Source organism: Cynocephalus volans, chromosome 1 (assembly GCF_027409185.1).
Source record: "Cynocephalus volans isolate mCynVol1 chromosome 1, mCynVol1.pri, whole genome shotgun sequence".
Taxonomy (NCBI): domain Eukaryota; kingdom Metazoa; phylum Chordata; class Mammalia; order Dermoptera; family Cynocephalidae; genus Cynocephalus; species Cynocephalus volans.
The window spans coordinates 124,098,207-124,121,636 of NC_084460.1; the positions used below are offsets into that span (position 1 = coordinate 124,098,207).

Consider the following 23,430-nt stretch of genomic DNA (forward strand, 5'->3'; position numbering starts at 1 on the left):
ATTCAGAGGCCAGTGAGTCATTGCAAGGGACTGGTGTACGGCCCGTCCCATGGGAACACAGGTGGTGAGGGAGACGGGGCCACCGGTAGAACACTGGGTCACAGCAAGGACAGCCGACCTGCCTGCCAATCAGCACAGGACCACTCAGAGGAGACTGGTTGTGAATGCAGAATTGCATGGGGTGCAGTTTGATGAAAAAACTCAGGCTCAGACCAGAGTTTCTATACATCCCAGATCCACAGGGTCTCTGGAGAGCCGGAAGTACCTATAAAGTCAATCATTAAACCCTGAGCTGCACAAAAAGCCTTCTCTAGGGAAACAGCAGCAAAGCAGCAATTTAGCTCAACCACATAGCTCAAGTACTGGTTCCCACAGGAAGTTCTCCCATTTTAGAAGTAAGCAAAGGACAAAAAATTAGTTCAGGCCCAGGCATACCACCAGCGCCTTGGGGCCTGCCTGGGAATTGGAGGCTTGAAGCTGGGGACCTGACCCCACTGCCACAACCAGGCATACTGCCAGTGCCTCGGGGCCCACTCAGGGACCCAAGGCATGGAGAAGGGGACCAGACCCCCATCCCACAACCAGGCATACCACGAAAGCACATTGGGGCCTGCCCAGAGACCCAAAGCATGGAGAAGGGGACTGGACCCCCCCTTCCACAACCAGACACACTGTGCCAGCACCTCAGGGCCTGCCTGGGGATCCGAGGCATGGAGAAGGGGACCAGACCCCACTCCCACAACCAGGCACACCATGCCAGTGCCTTGGGGCCCACCTAGGGATCCAAGATATGGAGACGGGGACCAGACACACCCCACAACCAGGCACATCGACAGCGCCAAGGAGCATGCCAAAAACATCACCTCCATGTGGGTGGCCCACCACAGCCACCACAATAGCCATTGCTGCTGCAAAAGTGGCTAGAGGCCACAACCACCATGCAGATGGTCTGCCAACCACTGGAGTTGACACAAGGAGAGTCACCAGCAGAGATAAAGAAGAGGATGTCTCTCTCCACAAAGCCCATTTCAGAGTGACAGAAGAAGCATCTGCTCTATGATGATATTGGGGGACCTGATCACACCTCTCAGGATTGGACAGTTCATCTAGGCAACAAACTAACAGAGTAGCCATTATTCTTTCTGAAGGAGAGAAGAAAGAGATCTAGGGTAATTAGAGGGGGAAGCAGGGAGGGAGAGGGGGATGGGGAGAGATTAGACAAGGGGCATAAAGAATAATTACGATTTGTAACAATATATATGCTAGTAATATTGATTTGATCAACATATCTCAATGTTGAACCCCCAAAATATGTATAATCAATTTTGATTCAATAAATAAAATAAATTAAAAAAAAAATGTTTCTCCAGAAATAAGAAAGATAAGCTTCAAAATAGAATGTGACATCACTTCAAGAGAAAAATTGATATAATATAATAAAATATGATAGTTTTTTTTTAGAAACATAAGGGACCTTCAGGAAGCACCTTGTCTCATCTCATCATTTTAAATATGTAAAAAAAATTGAATTATTTCATTTTGAATATATTATTTCATTGGTAGTGGGTAAAAACTGGGAAGAAAAAAGTGGTTTCTTATTATAGAATAATGTATTTGGTTTCTAATGTACTCTAAACTTTAAGAAACAATTAGAGACACAGGATCATACACTGGAAAGCAAATGGATCCACTTTAGCATCAGGAAGGCATAGTTCCCACTTATTCTGTGTGAATTTGAGGGACTAATTCATCTCTCAACTTCAATTTTCTCATTTATAGAAGAATATACTGATAAATATCAATCTACTTTAAAGGGTTATAATGACCATAATATAACACTAAGTCAAATTGCCTAGAACAATCCTAGAGTAAAATACTCAGCAGACATAGGTTCTTTCTCCACAAATATGAACAATGCAGATATGCTTTTCTGAAAGTCAGGAAACAATTCATGAAAAGGCTGCATAGTCTTTCTTATAACAAAGTGAAACTACAGAAACATAACCAATAGTTAAACTTCAAGCCAATTTTTAATAAAATTTATTTTTAAAAGCAAATTCCAGGATATACCTTCAAGTCATAAAAGAATCAGTCCCTTTTCACAATATATGATGTTGATCATCAAGAGACTTTAGGAAATCTGATTTCAAATCCCAGGGTTTATCTGAACCCTCATGGAGCCCACTGGTAGAGACATGAAGGATCTCTTTATGTCCTTCTAAGGGCTTGATTTTACTTCTGTCTCAACAATTTAGGTCTCTGGTTAGAAGAAACTATGATTACTTTTGCAAACTTCCAGTGAACCTAGTAACTACAGAAGCTGTTTCTTCCCTCATTTGTCAAATTTGAAAAGTCCCCTGGCTGTTCACGTGAGAGAAAAGAGCCTGGTGCTATCCTACTGTCATCATCATTTATTTACTGAGCTCATGACTTGTGCTGGGTATAGGGGATATAAAGAACTATAGATATGGTCTTCAGATTCTTGCCATGCATTTGGAAAGGTAGAGCACAAGCATAAAAATAAGTAGCCATACAAACAAATCTAGGTGCCAACTAAATGGTTCAGACACTACTGTGTACAAGCCTGTACACTGTAGGCATTGTAAGCATTTAAAAAGAAATTGGCACAAGGTTCTAATGGTAGCGGGAAAAGTTCACTATAGGAAGTGAAATTTGAGCAGCACATTTCCAGAAAGGGGATGATATAAGTAAATCATAAGTGTAGTAAGATACAAACACTTGGTTTAGGGGAGTGTTTTTATAGAAGAGTAGCAGAAAATCCATTTGAAGTTGTAGATAGGAATTATATTTTAGAGGACCATTTTAAAATATAATTTAAAATTATATTTTAAATGAAGGTTTAAAAGCTTTGATTTTTTTATTCTGAAGAAAATATAAGATTATTAAGCATTTCTCAGAACTTCTTTAACATTTACATAATGGTTAGTACTGTAGAATTCTGATGAACTAAGAGATGCTTCTGCTCCAACAAAGTCTGCAATTTCTGTTCTTGTTGTAAAAACATTATATGTTTATTATGAAAAATTAGAAAATACAGTAAAGCTAAAAAAGAAATTTATAAAATCCACAGTCTCATGTTCCAGAAACTTTTCTATCTCCATGTACAAGCATGCGCACGCGCACACGCGCGCACACACACACACACACACACACACACACACACACACACACACACATACACACACACACACAAGATGTAGAGGCATTCCACCTTTGGAAGGCTAAACTAGGATTCAGAAGTATGAATCTGTGTTAAACCATAAGGAAACTATGGGAAAGGCTTTGGCTGAAATCCTTTATGTGGTGCAGGGTGGGTGTGAAAGAATGATGTAGGGTATGGGGATCAGCACCTCTTTTATGTAAAGAGCAAAATAGTAAATGTTTTAGGTCTTGTTGACCATGTGATTTCTGTTGCAACCACTCAACTCTGCCATTATAGTGTAAAAGCAGCCATGGACAACATGTAAAGAAGTGAGTGTGGCTGTGTTACGTAAAACTTTATTATGGAAACTAAAAGTTCATATAATTTTCAGATGTGAAGAAATATCATAGCATCTAATAACTTTCTGTTTCAGGAGCAGCAGAAGCCAACATAGACATCAGTGTTCTCACACACAGGGTACCAGTAGCAGAGAGAGTGGAAAGCATCCCAAAAGGGAGGGCTCTGCTAGAATAGAAAACCAGAGAATATATATGAGCAAAAGTCACCCTCTGGGCACTCCCAGAAAATTTTTAAAGATTTCACAGAGACTGACTTCCCTAGGCTAGGGAAGTTCCTTAAGCTAGTAAAATTTTAGGTTTTATAGCTGATGTGATTCCATTAGTACCTAGGAACTAGTGAGGTCTGAAGAAATTCAGGTTACAAACAACATATGTATGTGAGTGTGTGTATATATATGTGTATATACATATATGTATACTTTATATAAAAAAGGCTATCTTCAATACATTGCTAATCAACCTGCTTTTTATTCACATAATATATAGTTTACATATTCTATGGTCTAAATGTTTGTCTCCTCCAAAGATGATGTGGGAGCATGATTCATAGTGTGGCAGTGTTGAAAGGTGGTGCCTTTATGTGGTGATTGAATTGTGATGACCATACTCTCATAAATGAATTAATCCATTCATGAAGTAAAGGGTGAATGCTTTAATAAATTATCACGGGTATGGATGCTGGCTTTATAAGGAAAGCAAGGAAGCATGTTAAGAAGCACTGTTGCCCAGCTCTCATCATATGATACCTTGTGTTGCCACAGGACTCTGTAGAGTCCCCACCAAGAAGAACATCCTCACCAGGTATGCCCCCTGGACCTTGGGATTCCCAGCCTCCAAAATAATAAGAAATAAATTTCATTTTCTTATAAATTACCCAGTTTCAGTTATTCTAAGTAACCAAAAATGAACTAATACAGAAAACTTGTAATGAGAAATGGAGTATTGTAGTAGTGAATACCTCAAAATGTGGAAGTGTCTTTGTTTTTTTTTTTAAAAAGATGACTGGTAAGGGGATCTCAACCCTTGGCTTGGTGTTGTCAGCACCACACTCAGCCAGTGAGTTAACCGGCCATCCCTATATAGGATCCGAACCCGCGGCCTTGGTGTTCTCAGCACCACACACTCCCGAGTGAGCCACAGGCCAGCCCAAATGGAGGTTTTTCTTTTTTTTTTTTTTTTTCTGTCTTTTTCATGACCGGCACTCAGCCAGTGAGTGCACTGGCCATTCCTATATAGGATCCAAACCCGCGGTGAGAGCATTGCCGCGCTCCCAGCCCCGCACTCTCCTGAGTGTGCCACGGGCTTGGCCCAAAATGTGGAAGTGTCTTTGGAAATGCATGATTGAAAAAGCCTGGAAAAATTTGGAGGAGCAGGTTAGAAAATGCCTACACGCTGGTGGGGGTTTAGAAGACAAGAAGACCAAGGGAAGTTTGGAACATCATAGAGATTGGTTAAATGGTGGTGACCAGAAAGCTGATAGAAATATGGATAGCAAAGGTCATTCTGAGGATGTCTCAGATGAAATTGAGGACAAGCTTATTGGAAATTGGAGCAAAGGTCACCCTTGTTATGATCTGGTAAAGTACTTGGCTGAATTGTGTACATGCCCCAGGGTTTAATGGAATGAGGGACTTAAGAGTGAGAACCAGGTATTGGCAGAAGAAATTTCTAAGCAGCAAAGCATTCAGACAGCTGTGTGGTTACCTCTTACAGCTTACACTGACGTATGGCACAAAATAAAAATAAAAAATCACATAAAGCCAGATTTTATAACTAAAAGAGAAGCAGAGGGTAAAAAATTGGAAAACTGTCAGCCTGGCCATCTAAAGAGTGAAAAAGTTTGTTCAGGAGAGGAAACCAAGTGTGTAGCTGAGTGACCATCTGCTAAGGAGATCAGTACAGAGAAATGTAATCATCAAGAGAGTAGAAGAGAGACCTTGAAGGCATTTCAGAGATCTTCAAGGCTGTCCCTCCTATCACAGGCCCAGAGCTAGGAAGATAGAATGGTTTCAAGGAACAGACCCAAGGTACTCTCCACAGGCTCACTGCTCAGGGACACCTCTAGATGTTGCTCCCTGAATTCTGGCATGAAACTCCTTGGCTGCCCCAGCTGTAACTTAAATAGCTGTAGATGCAGCTGGACCCACTGCTTCAGAAGATAGAGGTCATAAGCCTTGGCAGTGTCCACATGATGTTAAGTCTGCAGGCTTACAGAATGCCATAGCTGTGGAGACAGAGCAGCCTCCACCCAGATTTCAAAGGATGTATGGAAAAGCCTGGGGGCCTAGGAAGAGTTTTGCCATGCAGGCAGAGTCACTGCAGAGAGCCTCCAGTAGAGCAATGCCTACTAGAAATATGGGCTCACAGTTGTAGCAGAGAACCTCCACCAGGCCATGCCTATTAGAACCATCAGAGTGGGACCACCACTGGGACCCAGAATTGTAGAGCTACCAGTGTGCAACACCAGCTTGTGAGACCTGAAGCATGGGCTGAGACCTTGGGGGCCCAACACCTACACCAGCATATACCTGGACATGGAGTTAAGGGAGATTATTCTCCATTTTTATTATTTAATGATGGCTGACTTCCCTGCTGGGTTTGTACTTCTTGGGACATGTTACCCCTTCCTTTTGGCTCTCTTCTCCCTTTTGTAATGAGGGTTCATCTTATTTCTGTCCCACCATTGTACTTTGGAAGTAGATAACTTGTTTTGATTTCATAGATGGGACTCTGGACTTTGGACTTTTGAGTTTGTGCTGGAATGAGTTAAGACTTTGGGATATGGGGATGGAATTAATGTATTTGTATGTGAGAATGACATGAGCTTGATTTCCAATGTGGCAGTGATGAAAGGTGAGGCCTCTATGAGGTAATTGGATTATGAGGACTATGGCTTAATGGGTTGTCATAGATGTGGAATGGTGGCTTTGTAAGGACAACAAGGGAACATATTATGAAGTGCTCTCACCCAGCCCTTGTCATGTGATACCCTGAGCTGCCATGGGACTCTGTAGAGTTCCCACAAAGAAGAAGACCCTCAGCAGATATATTCTCTGGATGTTGGGATTCCTAGTCTTCAAAACCATAAGAAATAAATTTTGTTTTCTTATACATTATCCAGTTTCAGGTATTCAATTCTGAGCAACAGAAAACAAACTAATACACATATTGTAAGCATTTTTTTATATCAATAAATATTTCTCCATAACAGCACTACTATCATCGACACTTCCAGTCACACACACCCTCATTCCCCAACCCTTCTGCATCAGTTTTTAGAATTGCTTACTTTGGTCATATTCAAATCTGCATTTGTTACTGTAGTAAATGTTACTATTATTCACCTTTTTATTTGTGACCTTAATTCCCCTACCTCACAGTGTTTGGTACCTAAAATCACTAAGAAATGTGCATTTGTGCATTCCATTTTCATAAAAAAGTCAGAAATTAGAAATATTTAGTTATCTCCAAGAAATATAATTACTTAAAAGGAGCAAATATTGTGACCCTACTTAGAATAATATTATAAAATAGTAAAAAGCCCAAGGTTTCCAAAACAAGAAAGCATTGAATCATTATTGATACTGGTATATCAGGTTTATTATTTTCAAGGACATCATGGCTCTTCCACCTCAAAACAAAAGACACTGACCCTTGAACTAATGGACATGGTCTGCATGGTTTAAAATAACACTGAAACAATGGGTATAAGTGAATGGGTACATACATGACAATAATGATTTGAAATATCTGTATAATAATTTTTATCAAAATTATCAGGTTGCATTTCCATAACAAAACAAAAATTTGCATGCATGCTGAATGTGTTTTAAAAAACACATTACTGAGCACTGATATATGGATTTAACTCAAGCATTATAACTTAAAAAAGCTATTTGCCTAACCTTTATATAACTTACTCTGATAGGAAGTACGGATCCGTTTCGTTAAATCAGGATAAAAGTTAGACAGCCCACGCATGCAAAAGTTGTCTTTGGAACATGCCAGAACACCAGCATCAGCAGCAGGCAGAGGAAAGAAAGAAAAATAGTCTAAAGTGAAAGGAAGTGATATCATACCAGAATCTAGAACAGCCAAGATGGAGAAATTGCAGCAAGATTAGGTAATCAAATTAAGGAGGAGATATTAAAAAATAAATCAATTAGAAAGTAAGAAGTGATAGATGAATGATGAGAATGCTGTAGCAATTTTATTTAATCAAATATCTTTTTAAAAATAGATGGAATATTTTTCTTGTATGTTTTTACATAGTATACTTATTTGGCTTGTAAATAATATGTATAAATTACTTCATTAATATAAAAATGATTGTATATAATTCTTCAGTAATTAAAAAGAAAGCTTAGGGATTTTAGTCTTTAATACTTTATTTTTATAATGTAAACTGAGTACTCATTGTAGTTATCTTATACACTAAATACAAGCTGAGTTTATGACTTCATCACAGTTTTTCCCAATTTTAAAATCATACAAATTCTAAGCTTGAATCATAATTATTGAGGATTAACAAGTTTAAATAACAATTGTATTACCTTTGTCAAAATATATACTTTTTCACCCCTCTTAATATATCTAGCAAATAACTTAGATACCATCATAGGGTCCACAGCTTTTCTGACTGAATTGTTACTTTCAGCCTTGCAAACAGTGCCTCCTACCCATTAACTTCTTATTCTAGTGTCCATGAAGTTTCAGAAATCAACCTTCACCTTCCCAATCATGAAGAAAATATGTATGCACAATTTCTCTTATTCTGCTTTCCTTTCAAAAGCCAGTAGTGGTAGAGGCAGAACTGCAGAATTTGAAATTTCCAGCACTCCTAAAATGTTGCTAAAAGTTAAGATCCCTAACAAAAAACCCCTCAGGTTCTGAAGGAGAAATTTTGTGCCCCTGAAAAGAGTCTACACTAGCAATTAGGAAAGGATTGAGTGACACAGAAGTTTAACAAAGAAGTAGAATTTCAAGATATCAAGTTGTATTAGTCCAAAATGGAAATTTATTTACTATCACATTAAAATGTTAAGTTTGACACACACCCACTATTTGGAAAAATAACACCTATCATTATGTACCCTTTTATTTTTTATTATATAATATTCTTTTCATGGGTATGTTTAGTAAAGCCTCCAATATTCAACTGATTATTTATCAAAAAACAAAGTAGAAATTTAAAAGAATTGTTTAAAATAAAACATTATACTATAGAAGCATTTCCATCTGCAAACTTTTTTACTAACTTTTTAGCAACTAAACTATTTCAGTTGACAGAAAATACACAAAATTTTGGCAGTGTTTATAAAGCCAACTACTACTGAAGGTATGCTGAAATTTCAGTAAAACTTTGGATAATTTGGCATATTAAAATTTGGCATTATTTCCTAATTAACCTTGTTTTCTTTTATAGTTAAATAAATGTATTGGTCCTGCCAAGAAAAATGCCATCTTTCATAGCATTTTTAAAAAATGTTGATGAATAATGTTTATTGCATTTGTGAAAATACCTTCAAGAAAGTCATCATTTAATAAGAGTAGGTGACAGCTATAATATGGAGTTAATTTAAAAAACTAAAATTGGTGAATGACCTAAATTATCTTTTTATAGGGGTCAGATACATAGAAGAAAGTTAACCTGTTTAAATACAACTATTACAAGCAGCTTTTTCAACTAGAAAGCCCTGATTTTTGTAGCATTTTTACCCTTGACAGTTTCTTATTTTCTATTATTTCATTGGAATTAACTTAAGAAACTTGAGATGCTTTCTAACTTCAAGCAAATTGAAGTTTAATCACCTCCCTTGCCCTTTCAATGATTCACACTATATTTCTGACCAATTCATTTTACTTATATAGTATAAATTATATTAAGTTTATATTGCCATGTATTTGAATAGCATCACAGAAGAAAGACAAGAAATCTAAAAGTAAAAAAACAGATGAACAAATTAAGTTCATAACCCATCTTGTTTTATCTCCTACCTGTAATAAACTGCTTGTTTTTTCGAGGAGACCGTGGTTGTCGCTGGTATAGGTCACTTGATCTATATAGGTCAATGGTCCCCATGCTTAACAGTACTGTCTTCTGTATAAAATCCACCACAGCCAACCCATTGCAGTTCCCAAATGCAACTCTGAGAGAGAAAAAAATATGCAACTAGAATATATTACAAGCATAATTATTTTTATCTTTTAATTAAAAAGAAGATTTTTGCAAAGTAATGTCTTAGGGTTGGGGAGGTTGGGCAGTGATTAGTGTAAAGTTGGGAAGGATGCCTTGCCTTTATACAGGATAGACTGACTTTGTATCATAAAACAGCTCTCCTAAGCAGTCATTCTGGTCACCTGAACCTCAAGGCATACATTAAATCTCTTTTTTTCTCCATTTACAACCTGTCCTCTGGCTGAACAATTTTAAGTTGTGCTTTTTGCTTCCTAATCTAAATATATACTAGTTGTAAGAATGTTGTTTTGCTTGTTTTATATAAGTTCTATGCTGTTGCAGTACTTAGATTAAATCTGGTTTACAAACCATCTTCTTACTCTCAATCCAGTTCTTTCAACCCACCATAAAAAAGAAAATAAAACAAAAACTTCTACCCATTCAGAGGTTTTGCCAGTTCACATAGAGTTCTACATCTTCCAGTAAGACAGACACTGGAAACTGGAAAAAATATTGTTACAAAAGTCAGAAGTTCTGGTTTGATTTCCATCTCTATCATGTATAGGTCATGTGACTTGAGGAAAAATTAATGAATCTTGCTGAGCCTTAATTTCTTTACTTTATAGCAAGAATTATACTACTACATTTATCTAGTTCACAAGGCTTTTATGAGCATTAAGTAAAAAAATTGGTTTTAAAATATTTTGAAATTTTCCATGTAAAGGAAGAATTGATCTTAGTATTATTATAAGTAGATGCAATATTATACATACCATAAATTATAGCAAATTAATATCTTTAAACTTTTTATTTGCTAATTTCTTCTGCTTACAGGCATGATAGATTTCCCAAATGCAATACTGGGACAAAAAAATAGGCAACTAAAATGTATGACAGCAACCATAAATAAATATTTTGTCTTGGAGTTAAAAATAAGAATATTGGGAAGATATACCATAAAGTTGGGGAAATCAGGCAGTGGTTGTTATAAAGGCAGTAAAGAGACTGGGTTTAATCTCCTACCTTAAAATACTAGAAAACTGAACAAAATATATTTAACAACAGTTTTCACATTTTGGTCAACAGCATCATAAGATGGGATAAGAGAAGAATAACAGTTAGGGTAAACCTTACAAATGGTCTTGTTTAGTGACTGGAGAGATTTCCCAGGCTAGGACACAGGAAACTGAAACTCAGAGATCAATGGTCTTGTTGAATCGAGAAGACAGAGATCAGGGACTGAGGCTGCAAAAGCAGCTAGAAATTATGAGGCAAAGTACTAGAGAGGAGAGAGCTTCACAGAGAGAGAACATCAGAAATTTGCAGAATGGTTCCCTCGAGACTTTGACTGTGTATGGATCCGTGCATCTATGTGAACTATACAAGACTTGGTAAAGAACCACACACACAAAAAAAATGCTAAATAGTTCCCAAGCTCTCACAAGGCTGAGGATATTTCATGTTACTACCAATGATACTGCAGAGATCTCCTAAAACATGCAACAGCACATATAGGGGTGCCATTCAATAGCAGAATAAATTAACTACAGACTAAAGGCTTTTCTGGATCCACCCTTAAGAAAAGCTTTAAAATAATGATTCCACAGAGCTTAATTTCCCTACAGAAAGAAAAATCCAACACTATTGAAAAGAATTCAACAAAATACCACCAAAAATGTAAGATTCACGATGCCCAGTATATAAAAAAGTAGGAGGCATATAAAGAATCAGGAAGCATTTCTATATATAAACAAAGAACTGTCTAAAAAAGAAACAACAAAACATTCCCACTTATAATAGCATCAAAAAGAATAAAATATTTAGGAAAAAAATATAACTAAGGAAGTGAAGAACTGTATGCTGAAAACAAACATTGATGAAAGATATTGAAGACAAAAATAAATAAAAAAGATATCCCATGTTCACAGGTTCGAAGAATTAGCATTGTTAAAATGTTCATACCACTGAAAGTGATCAACAGATTTAATACAATCCCTATCAAAATTCCAGTGGCATTTTTCACAGAAATGGAAAAAAAATTTCTGTGATGTATGTGCAACCGTAAAAGACCCCAAATAATCAAAGTAATCTTGAGAAGGAAGAACAGAGTAGAGACATCACACTTCCTAGTTTAAAACAATATTACAAAGTTACAATAATTAAAATAATGTTGTACTGGCATAAAATAGATATGAAGACAAATGAAATAGAATCAAGGGCCCAGAAATAAACCTGCCATATACAGTAAACTAATCTTTGACAAGGACACCAAGAATACAAAATGGAGAAAGAATAATCTCTTCAGTAAATGGTGCTGGGAAAACTGGATCTACACATGCAAAAAATAAAAACAAAAAAAGTTAACTTGAAATGGATTAAAGACTTAAGTGTAAGACCTGAAACCTTAAAACTGCTAGATGAAACACAGGGAAAATCTCTTTGATGTTAGTCTTAGAATGATTTTTTGGATATGACACCAAAAGCAGAGGCAACAAAAGCAAAAATAAGTGAGACTACATCAAACACAAAAGCTTCTGCACAGAAAAAGACACAATCAACAAAATGAAATGCAACCTACAAAATGGGAGCAAATATTTGTAAAATATTATCTAGTAAGGGTTAATATCCAAAATACATAAGGGCCTCATACAATCCAATTGTGAAAAAATGAATTATCTGATTAAGAAATGGGCAAAGGACCTGAGTAGATATTTTCGAAAGAAGACATACAAATAACCATTAGGTACATGAAAAGGTGCTCAACATCACTAATGATCAGGGAAATGCAAGTCAAAACCACAAGATATCATCTCACATGTGATAGGCTGACTATAAGCAAAAGGACAAGAGATAGGTGTTGGAAAGGATGCACTGTTAGTGGAAATGTAATTTGGTACAGCCATTATGAAAAATGGCATGGAGTTTCCTCAAAAAGTTAAAAATAGAAATGCCATATAACCCAGTAATCTCACTTCTGGGTATATATCTGAAGGAAACAAAAACAGTAGCTTGAAAATATATCTGCTTTCCCATATTCACTGCAGCATTATTTATAATAGCCAAGGCGTGGAAACACGTATCTGTTGGTGAAAGAATGGATAAAGAAATTGCTATAATTAAAATGGAATATAATTCAGCCATAAAAAAGAAGGAACTCCTGCCATTATGACAACATGGATGAAACTTGAGGGCATTACTCTAAGTGAAAAAGTCAGACAAAGACAAATACCATATGATCTCATTTATATGTAGAATCTTAAAAAGTCAAACCTGCAGAAATAGAAAGTAGAATGGGTGTGTTCCATGGACTAGGGGATTAGGGAAATGGGCAGGTGTTGGCCAATGCGTACAAAGTTTCAGTTATAAGATGAGTAAGTTCTGAGAATCTAATGTATAGCATGGTGGGTATAGTTAGGAATGTACTTGAAATTTGCTTTAAAAAAATAGTGCTTAAATGTTCTTACTACAAAATGGAAAAAAACAAAATAAAACTGGTAACAAGGTGAGGTGATAGATATGTTAACTAACTTGATTGTGGTAAATATTTCACACTACATGTGTATACCAATCATGATGTTGTACACCTTAAACTTAAACAATTTTATTTGTCAATTATATCTCAAGAAATCTGGAAAAAAATAAACTTTAACTTTTACCTTCCATAGCATACAAAAATTAACTCAACATGGATCAGAGAAAAAAATCTTAGTAATCTTGGGTTATGCAACAATTTGTTAAAGGGACACAAAAAGCACAAATTGTAAAATAAAAATTAATAACCTGTATGATATCAAAATTAAATCATTTTGCTCTACACAAGATACCATTAATAAAATGAAATGACAAACCACAGGCTGGAAGAAAATATTTGCAAACTACAATCTTCTGTACAGAATACACAAATACTAGTAATAATAATAAGACAACACAATTTTTAAAATGAGCAAAATATACTGAGACATTTCACCAAAGAAGATGTACGAATATCAAATAAGCACAAGAGTCCTGTCTGCAGCTTCAGTGATCCCACCTATAGCCACTGGCCCCAGCTGGGGAGTTTCAGAGCAACCCAGCATCTCTCTTATGGGCACAGGTGACCACCCACATATCTAGCAACCTCACAGGGAATGGCCCACTCCAGCTGAGGAGCCACAGAGAAACCCACTGTCTCTTTTATAGGTGTGGGGGCCAAAGATTCCCAAATAGATTCAACCCAAAAAGGTCATCTCTGAGACATACTGTAGTCAAATTTTAAAAAGTCAAAGGCAAAGAGAAAATTCTAGAGACAGTAAGTGAAAAAGCATCAAGTAAGCTATAAGGGAATCCTCATCAGACTAACAGCAATTTCTTAGCAGAAATCTTACAGTTCAGGAGAGATTGGGATGATATATTCAAAGTGATGAAAGAAAAAACTGCCAGCCAGGAATACTATACCCAGCAAAGTTATCTTTCAGAAGTGAAGGAAAATAGTGTCCTTCCCAGACAAACAGAATCTTTGGAAATTCATCACCACTAATCCAGCCCTACAAGAAATTCTCAAGAAAGCCCTACATCTGCAAGCAAAAGAATGATAACTACCATCATGATAAGACACAAAAGAATAAAAATCACTGGTGGAGCAGATACACAAATGAGAAAGAGAAAGAAATTATATCTTACTAGAACCAAAAACCACCAAACAGCAAAGATAAACAATAAAAGAGAAAGGAAGGAACAAAAGGTATATAAAACAACCAGAGAAAAATTAACGAAATGCCAGGAGCAAGGCAATACTTTTCAATAACATCCTTAAATGTAAATGAATTGAGTTCCCCATTTAAAAGACATAGACTAGTTGAATTGATTAAAAAACTACACCCAACTATAAGCTTCCTACAAGAAACTTACTTTACTTCTAAAGAGACACATAGACTAATAGTGAAGGAATGGAAAAAGATATTCCACACAAATAGAAACCCAAAACAAGCAGGAATAGCTATACTTATACTGAGTAAAATAGACTTTAAAACAAAAAATATAAAAAAGAGACAAAGAAGGGTGTTATATAATGATAAAGGGATCAACTCAGCAAGAGGATATAGCAATCATAAACACGTATGCACCCAACATGAGAGCATCCAGATATACAAAACAAATACTATTGAATCTAAAGCAAGAGATAGATCCCAATACAATAATAGTTGAAGACTGGAACAGTCCTCTCTCTGTGTTGGACAGATCATCTAGATGGAAAATCAACAAAGAAACATTGGATTTAAGCTGCATTATAGACCAAAGGGACTTGACAGACATTTATTTCATCCAACAACTGCAGAATACACATTCTTCTCATCAGCATATGAATCATTCTTCAAGAGAGACCACTATTTGGTCCACAAATCAAGTCTCAAAAAATTTTTAAAAACTGAAATCATATTAAGTATATTTTCAGACCACAATGGACTAAACCTAGAAATCAATAACAACAAGCAAAACTTTGAAAACCTTACAAATACATGGAAACTCAACAACATGCTCCTGAATAACCAATGGATCAAAGAAGAAATTAAGGAGGAAATAAAAAAATCCTTGAAACAAATGAAAATAGAAGCAGAACATACCAAAACCTATGTGATACTGAAAAAGTTGTACTAAGAGGGAATTTTATTGTAATAAATGCTTACATCAAAAAAGGAGAAAGATTTCAAATAAGCATCCTAATGGTGGGCTTTAAGGAACTAGAAAAGCAAGAACAATCTAATCCCAAAATTAGTAACCAAAAAGAAATAATAAAGATCAGAGAAGAACTAAATGAAAGAGACTCCCAAAAAAGATTCAAAAGATGGACAAAATGAAAAGTTGTTTTTTTAGAAAAGATAAATAAAATTGACAATCTATCAGCTAGACTAAGAAGAGAGAAGAGCCAAATAAAAATCAGAAATGAAAAAGGACACATTACACCTGACTCCTCAGAAATACAAAGAATCATTAGAAAGTTTTATAAACAACTATACACCAACAAATTGAAAAATCTGGAGGAAATGGATAATTTCTGGACACATACAATCTACCAAGACTGTACCAAGAATAAATAGAAAACAAACAAAAAAAGACCAATAACAAGTAACAAGATTGAATCAGTAATCAACAATCTCCCAATGAAGAAAAGCCCAGGACCGGATGGCTTCACTGCTGAATTCTACCAATCCTTTAAAGATGAATTAATACCATTTCTTCTCAAACTATTCCAAAAACTCATAGCTAAAGGTAGTCTTCCAAATCATTCTATTAGGCGAGCATCACCTCGATTCCAAAGTCAAATAAGGACGCAACAGAAAAAGAAAACTACAGGCTAATTTCCCAGATGAATATAGATTCAAAACTTCTCAACAAAATACTAGCAAACAGAATTCAACAGCACATCAAAAAGATTATACAACATGATCAAGTGGGATTCATCCCAAGGATGCAAGGATGGTTCAAGATACACAAATCAATAAATGTGATACATCGCATTGAAAAAACAAAGGATGAAACCCATACTATCATCTCAATAGATGCAGAAAAAGCATTTGATAAAATTCAACGTCTCTTCATGAAAAAAAAAAATCCTCAACAAATTAAGTATAGAAGGAAAGTATCTCAACCTGATAAAGGCCATATATGACATACCCATAGCTAACATCATCCTGAATGGGGGAAAGTTGAAAGCTTTTCCTCTAAGAACAGGAACAAGAAAAGAATGCCTACTCTTACCACTCTAAAATAGTACTGGAAGTTCTAGCTGGGGCGATCATGCAAGATAAGGAAATGAAGGGCATCCAAGTTAGAAAAGACAAAGTTAAATCGCACCTGTTTGCAGATGACAATCTTATATACAGAAAAACTTAAAGACTCCACCAAAAAACTGTTAGAACTGATAAATGAATTCCATTAAGTTGCAGCATATAAAACCAACATACAAAAATCAGTAGTGTTTCTACCTACCAACAATGAAGTAGTGGAAAAAGAAATCAAGAAAGCAATCCCATTTACAATAGCTTCCAAAAAATTAAATGCCTTGGAATAAAGTAAACCAAGGAGGTGAAAAGACTTCTACAATAAAAACTACAAAACTGTGAAAAAAATTAAAGAGGGCACAAGAAAATGTAAAGACATTTCATGTTCATGAATTGGAAGAATTAATGTTGTCAAAATGACCATACTATCCAAAGTGATGCACAGATTCAATGCAATCCCTATCAAAATACCAATGATATTCTTCACAGAAATAGAAAAAAAACAAACTAAAATTTATATGGAATCACAAAAGACCACGAATAGCCAAAGCAATCCTGAGCAAAAAGCACAAACCTGGAGGCATTACACTTCCTGACTTCAACATATACTACAAAGCTATAGTCTACAAAACAGCATGGCACTGGCATAAAAACAGACACATGGACCAAAGGAACAGAATAGAGAACTCAGAAATAAATTCATGTATCTACAGCCAACTGATCACTTACAAAGTCTCCAAAAACACACACCAAGGAAAGGACAGCCTCTTCAATAAATGGTGCTGGGAAAACTGGATATCCATATGTAGAAGAAAGAAACTAGACCCCTACATCTCACCATATACCACAGTAACTCAAAATGGATTGAAGACTTAAATGTAAGACTTGAAACTATAGAAGTACTAAAAGAACATATGGAAAACACTCCAGGACATTGGTCTGGGCAAAAATTTTGTGGAGAAGACTTCTAAAGCACAGGGAACAAAAGTAAAAATACACAAATGGGACTACATCAAACTAAAAAGCTGCTGCACAGCAAAAGAAACAATCAGCAGAGCAAAGCAGCAACCAGCAGAAAGGGAGAAAATATTTGCAAACTTCTCATCTGACAATGGATTAATAACCAGAATGCACAAGGCATTTAAACAACTCAACAGCAAAAAACCAAATAATCTGATTAAAAAATGGGCAAATGTCCTGAATAGACATTTCTCAAAAGAAGACATACAAATGGCCAGCAGGCATATAAAAAAAAGCTCAATGTCACTCATAACCAGAGAAATGAAAATCAAAACCATGACATATCATCACATCCCAGTTAGAATGGAACAAAAAATAAATTCTGGCTGCTATGGGTTAAATGTGTCCCCCAAAAGTTCATGTATTGTAAACTTGATCCCCACTGTAACAGTAGTAAAAGGTTGGGAAATCCAACTATATTTGAAAAGTGGGGACTTTGAGAGGTGATTAGATCATGAGGACTATGTTTGTGAATGGACTGATCCATTCACAGAGTAGTGGGTGTGGTTCTGATGGCTTTATAGGAGAGCAAGTGAGAAGGTCAACACTCTTAATCAGCCCATTCTCTCCATGTGATACCCTGTGTTGCTGTAGAGAGTCACTACCAAGAAGAAGGCTCTCACCAGATGTGACTCCTAGATCTTGAACTGCCCAGACTTCAAAACTGTAAGAAATAAATTTCATTTCTTTATAAATTACACAGTTTCAGGTGCTCTGTTAGACTCAACAAAAACAAACAAATACTGGCAAGGATGTGGAGAAAAGGGAACCCTCGTACACTCTTGGTGGGAATGTAAATTAGTACAGCCATTATTTATTTATTTATTTTTGGCAGTTGGCTGGTACTGGGAACCAGACCTTTGACTGTGGTGTTGTTCCTTATGGCCATTACTGAAAACTGCATGGAGTTTCCCCCCCAAAACTAAAAATAGAACTATGATGTGATCCAGCAGTCCCACTGCAGGGTACTAATCCAAAGGAAAGTAAATTAGCATACCAAAGAGACATCTGTACCCCCATGTTTATTGCAGCACTATTTGCAATAGTGAAGATATGGAATCAACCTAGGTGTCCATCAACAGATGAATGGATAAAGCAAATGTGATATATGTACCCAGTGGAATATTACTCATGAAAAAGAATGACATCCTGTCATTTGCGGCAACATGGATGAGCCTGGAAGTGAAATAAGTCAGGCACAGAAACATAAATATCACATGTGAGGGCTAAAAACAAACAAACAAACAAACAAAGTTGAACTTTTAGAAGTATAAAATAGAACTGCAGTTACTAGAGGCTGGGAAGAGGTGGGATGAGGGGAGACAGTGAGAGGCTGGCTAACGGATACGATATTACATCCAGATAGGAAAAATAATTTCTAGTGGTATACAGTAGTGCTAGGCATCGATAGTTAAAAATTTATTGTATGTTCTCAAATGGCTAGAAGAGAGGAGCTCAAATGTTCTCATCACAGAGAAACAATAAATTTTTACAATGAAGAATTTACCCTGATTTGATCATTACACATTTTATACACATATTGAAATGTAACTCTGTATCTCATAAATATATACAAACAATATGCTTCCACTAAAAAATAAATAGAATTCTTTAAACAAAGAAGAAAGGGAATTAAAAGTACAGATTATAATGTCCCTAAAAGTCCAGTGGGCTTCTGTTCTATTTGGCATTTATAAACAATATTAATAATAAGCACTTATATAAACATAAAATAAGTGAAAATCAAATATTTCAAAATATATTTCTACTTCTTATCTTGAAGTATGCTGGTACTTTAAGAAATTGATTTTCTTTCTGAAGCTGTAACTCAAAATAGAAAAACAGGTTTAAATAGGTTTCTTTAATGGCCTAGGATACAAGGTTACAAGATATAAAGCAAAATTTTCCTTTTATAAATCTTAAAATTTTTACTAATGGTATAATATTTACATGGAAAAAAGGTTAGCTAACATTTATAACCAGTATGCTTTTAAAAAATTAGATTGATTTCATAATTTTGGCTAAAAAACACCTTTATGTTTTCTTTCCAGTTTTACCACATTGCAAAAATAATATTAGCACTCTGTGTAATATTTTAAATTTAACATAATCACAACTAAATAGAATTAAAATTTAATTCTTTAATTGTATTAGCTTCATTTCAGGTGCTCAATGTGGCTAGTGTTATCGTATTGAATAGCACAGAGTATAGAACATTTCCATCACTGGAGAAAGTTCTTTTGGGAAGGAGTGTCATAAGTTATATAACCAATGCATTTATTTTCTCATAAAAAGCCTAATTATACTTAATTTCCTAAATTTCCTTTATCATTTGTTGGGGCAAATATACTAACAGCATTATCATTTTTTCTAATATTATTTTAATATTATAATTTTTTTAAATTATGTGTTTAAAAAATTAAATTATAATACATAATACCTGAATAAAATAGATTAATTCTTATAATTTTACAAATCATAAGAACTTGATGTATTAGCTTAAATTACAATGTCCAGATCTTTAATTAAATTCAAGAACTTAGTTTAATACCAAAATGAATAAATTTATCAATAATTTTGTAACTTGAACAATTTACAAGAAAGAAAAAGACAAAAAGATAGTCATCCAGATGATGAAAGACTTTTTATTTATTAAATAGATGACACAGAAACTCTCTCTAGACATTTCTAACTATGTTGCACCCTTCTCATTGTGCATAAAAGACAAGGTTATATCTTAGGGGAGCTAACTCATTAAGAAACTGATCATAAATTTTATGCTTAGTTTAACCTTTCTCTCAACCCATAGGTAAATCTTGTCTGTTGTTCATCTGCTTAAAGTAGTGATCAAACAATATGTAACATCTGTCAGCTGGCCACATTAACACTGATAAAATTATTTTAATGTTTGTTATTAACATAACTGTTAAATATGGCTCTAATCAAAATCCAACTAAACTACTTCCCTTCCTGTTTCCATACAGTTATGTTAATATAATTTTTTTGGTTACTGTCTAATAGCATTCAAAATTTCAACTTGTCCCATCTTGACTTGACTGATGTTCAACCCTAATGACAATCCTAATATATTACTTGATTGTGGCTCATGTATTAAAAAAATCAGATATATCTTATAGTTATAAGCAGTATAAAATATTTAAAATATATAATATAAAATGTTTAAACATAAAAATATATTTTATTTACCTATACTTAGTACACTTAGATAGCTATTTTAGTATGCTGATAGGATACACCTTTGGGATTATTCATGATTTTGACATACTATGAAAATAAAAAGTTCTCCTAACTTATTTGGATACCTCAATTTTTAAAAATGCTGTTATAAGTAATCCAACACCTAAAAAACCCCCTCAATTTACAAGAATAAAGCCCATACTAAATAAAATGTTCTGATTTGTAAATAAGTAGTCTGACTTGGGTTGAATGCCTTCCCAAAACTTAGTCTCCATTGTGACAGTGTAAAGAGGATGGAAATCCTATTATGGTAATTGAAATGTGTGGCCTTGGAGAAGAGATTAGATTCCGAGGACCATGCCTAGTGAATGGATTAAAAATGGTGGTTATGGGTGTGGTTCTGAGGGCTTTAAAAAGGTGAGTGTACTACGAGCTCTCTCTGTGCTCTCTGGTCCATCATTTTCACAATGTGATACTCTGCTGTCACTGTCACCACAACCAAGGCTTTCACCAGATGCATTCCTTGGACTTTGGTCTTCCCAGCCTCAGAAACTGTAAGCAACAAATTTTGTTTTCTTATAAATCACCCAGTTCCAAGTATTTTGCTATAAGCAACAGAAATGGACTAATACATAGTCCTTCCTGCATTTGCACCCAATGGTGCAAAAACCAAGAAGACCCACTACTATCATACCTCTACTATAAGAATGATAAGGAAGTCCTTGAGGCTAGAAAGAAATGCTACCAGATAAAAATTGTGCCAATTTTTTGGGTAAACAAGAAACACTTGCCAAAATATATTATATTCTGGGTTATAACACAATTTTCAATAAACTTTAAAGAAATGAGAAATTACAAAATATGCCTTCGCACAACAACATAATTAAATTGGTAATCAATAACAATTGCGTATATAGAAAAGTCCCAAATATTTGCAAGTTATAAAGCACAGTTCTAAAAAACCCAGGAATAAGGAATATTAAAAATTCTTTAAACTAAATAATATTGAAAAAAAAAGGCAAAATTTATGATAGGTAGCTCAAGCAGTGTTTGCAGGAAAATGTATTACTCCAAATGGCTGTATTAGAAGAACAGAAAGGCATAAAAGTAATAATCTAAACTTCTATCTTAAGAAACTAGAGCTAAAAGAAGAGGAAAATAAATTTAAAGTAGAAGGTTGAAAATAAAAATAAGAGCTTGAATCAATGAAATAAAAACCAGAAAAACAATTGAGAATATTCACAAAGCCAAAAGTTGGTTCTTTGAAAATATTAATAAAATTAACCAACCCTAGCAAGATTGATCAAAAAGAAAAAAAGACATAAATTACCAGTATCAGAAATGAGAATATTACAGACATTAGAAAGACAATAAGAAAATGTTATATAAATTTTATGCCAGCAGAACTTCAAGAATGACTGTGTAAGGAGCTTGAGAAATCGTCTCCCCAAGAAGCATTATAAAAATTGGACAAAATTGACACAAACAACTACTTAGGACTCTGGAAATCGCCCAAAGCATACATCAGATTGAGAAGTGTTTGCTGAAGAAAAACTTCTGAAACTAAGTAAGAATAGTAGGAGTCTGTGGAAAATTTAGCCAGGGGCTATTCCCATTCCCCTCTTCCCAGTTTCATTGCAGGGTAGCTCTACCAGAACAACCAAAGCCCAGATGTCTTCATTGTTAAATTCCATAAAACATTTAAAGAAAAGTACCAATCTTTCACAAACTTTTTAAGAAATATGGGATAGAATTCATTCAATGAGGTTGGTATCACCTGGATATCAAATTTAGACAAAGATATCACAAGCAAAGAAAACTACAGAGGAGTTCCAATTTTAGGTACCTTTTCAAGAGAAATGAAAACACATGTCTTACACAAAAACTTGTTTATAGCAACATTATTCATAATATCCAAATAGTGGAAAATTCAAATATCCATCAATTTGTGAACGGAAAACAAAATGTGGCATATCTCTAAAATAGAATGCTATTTAGATAAAAAGGAATGAAGTACTGATACATGCTACAACATAAAAGAAACTAAAAAAAAAAAAACATGTTAAGTGAAAAAAGCCAGATGAAATAACCACATATTATGTGATTCCATTTATGTGACATGTCCAGAAAAGGCAAATCTATACAGGTAGAAAATAAGTTAGTGGTTGTCTGGGGCTAGTGGTGGGAATGAGAATGACATAAGGATCCTTTTGGGGTGGGTGGGTGGAGTGTGACAAAAATGTTCTAAAATTAGATTGATGTCATGGTTGGATAACTCTGCATATTTATAAAAATAATTGAATTGTAAACTTAAAGTGATTTTATTTTTATTTATTTTATTTATTTATTTTGGCAGTTGACCACTATGGAATCATAAACTTAAATGAGTAAATTTTAAGTTATATGAATTATACCAAAATTAAGTATCTTAAAAAAACACTTTAACTTATCAATTTTTTTGTTTATTGCTTTCCTTGAAAGACACAAATTACCGCAACTGGTATAAAGAGAAATAGAAAATCTGAATAGCTCTATATCTATTTTGAAAATTGAATTTGTAATTTAAACCCTTTCCACAAGGAAAACTCTAGGCCCAAATGACTTTACTGGTTAATTCTGTCAAATATCTAGGGAAAAAATAATACCAATCTTATGCAAACTTTTTCTGAAAATAGAGGTGTTAGAAAGATTTTCCAACTCATTTTATGAGACCTTAATATCAAAACCTGGCAAAAATATTACAAGAAAAGAAAA

At 34.8% G+C, this 23,430-nt stretch overlaps 1 protein-coding gene across 2 annotated transcripts in view; it reads right to left on the bottom strand.

The window, feature by feature from the left end:
• Positions 1 to 23,430, bottom strand: part of STXBP5L (syntaxin binding protein 5L) — a 354,645-nt gene that overhangs the window by 102,356 nt on the left and 228,859 nt on the right. Inside the window, exons 18-19 of one of the 2 annotated variants that reach the window (XM_063092508.1) lie at positions 9,520 to 9,671; positions 7,443 to 7,514 (exon numbers count right to left, since the gene is read on the bottom strand). In XM_063092508.1, coding sequence (XP_062948578.1) covers positions 7,443 to 7,514; positions 9,520 to 9,671 — 224 coding nt within the window. The remainder of the gene's footprint in view (positions 1 to 7,442; positions 7,515 to 9,519; positions 9,672 to 23,430) is intronic. The other variant, XM_063092515.1, reaches the window with a different exon arrangement.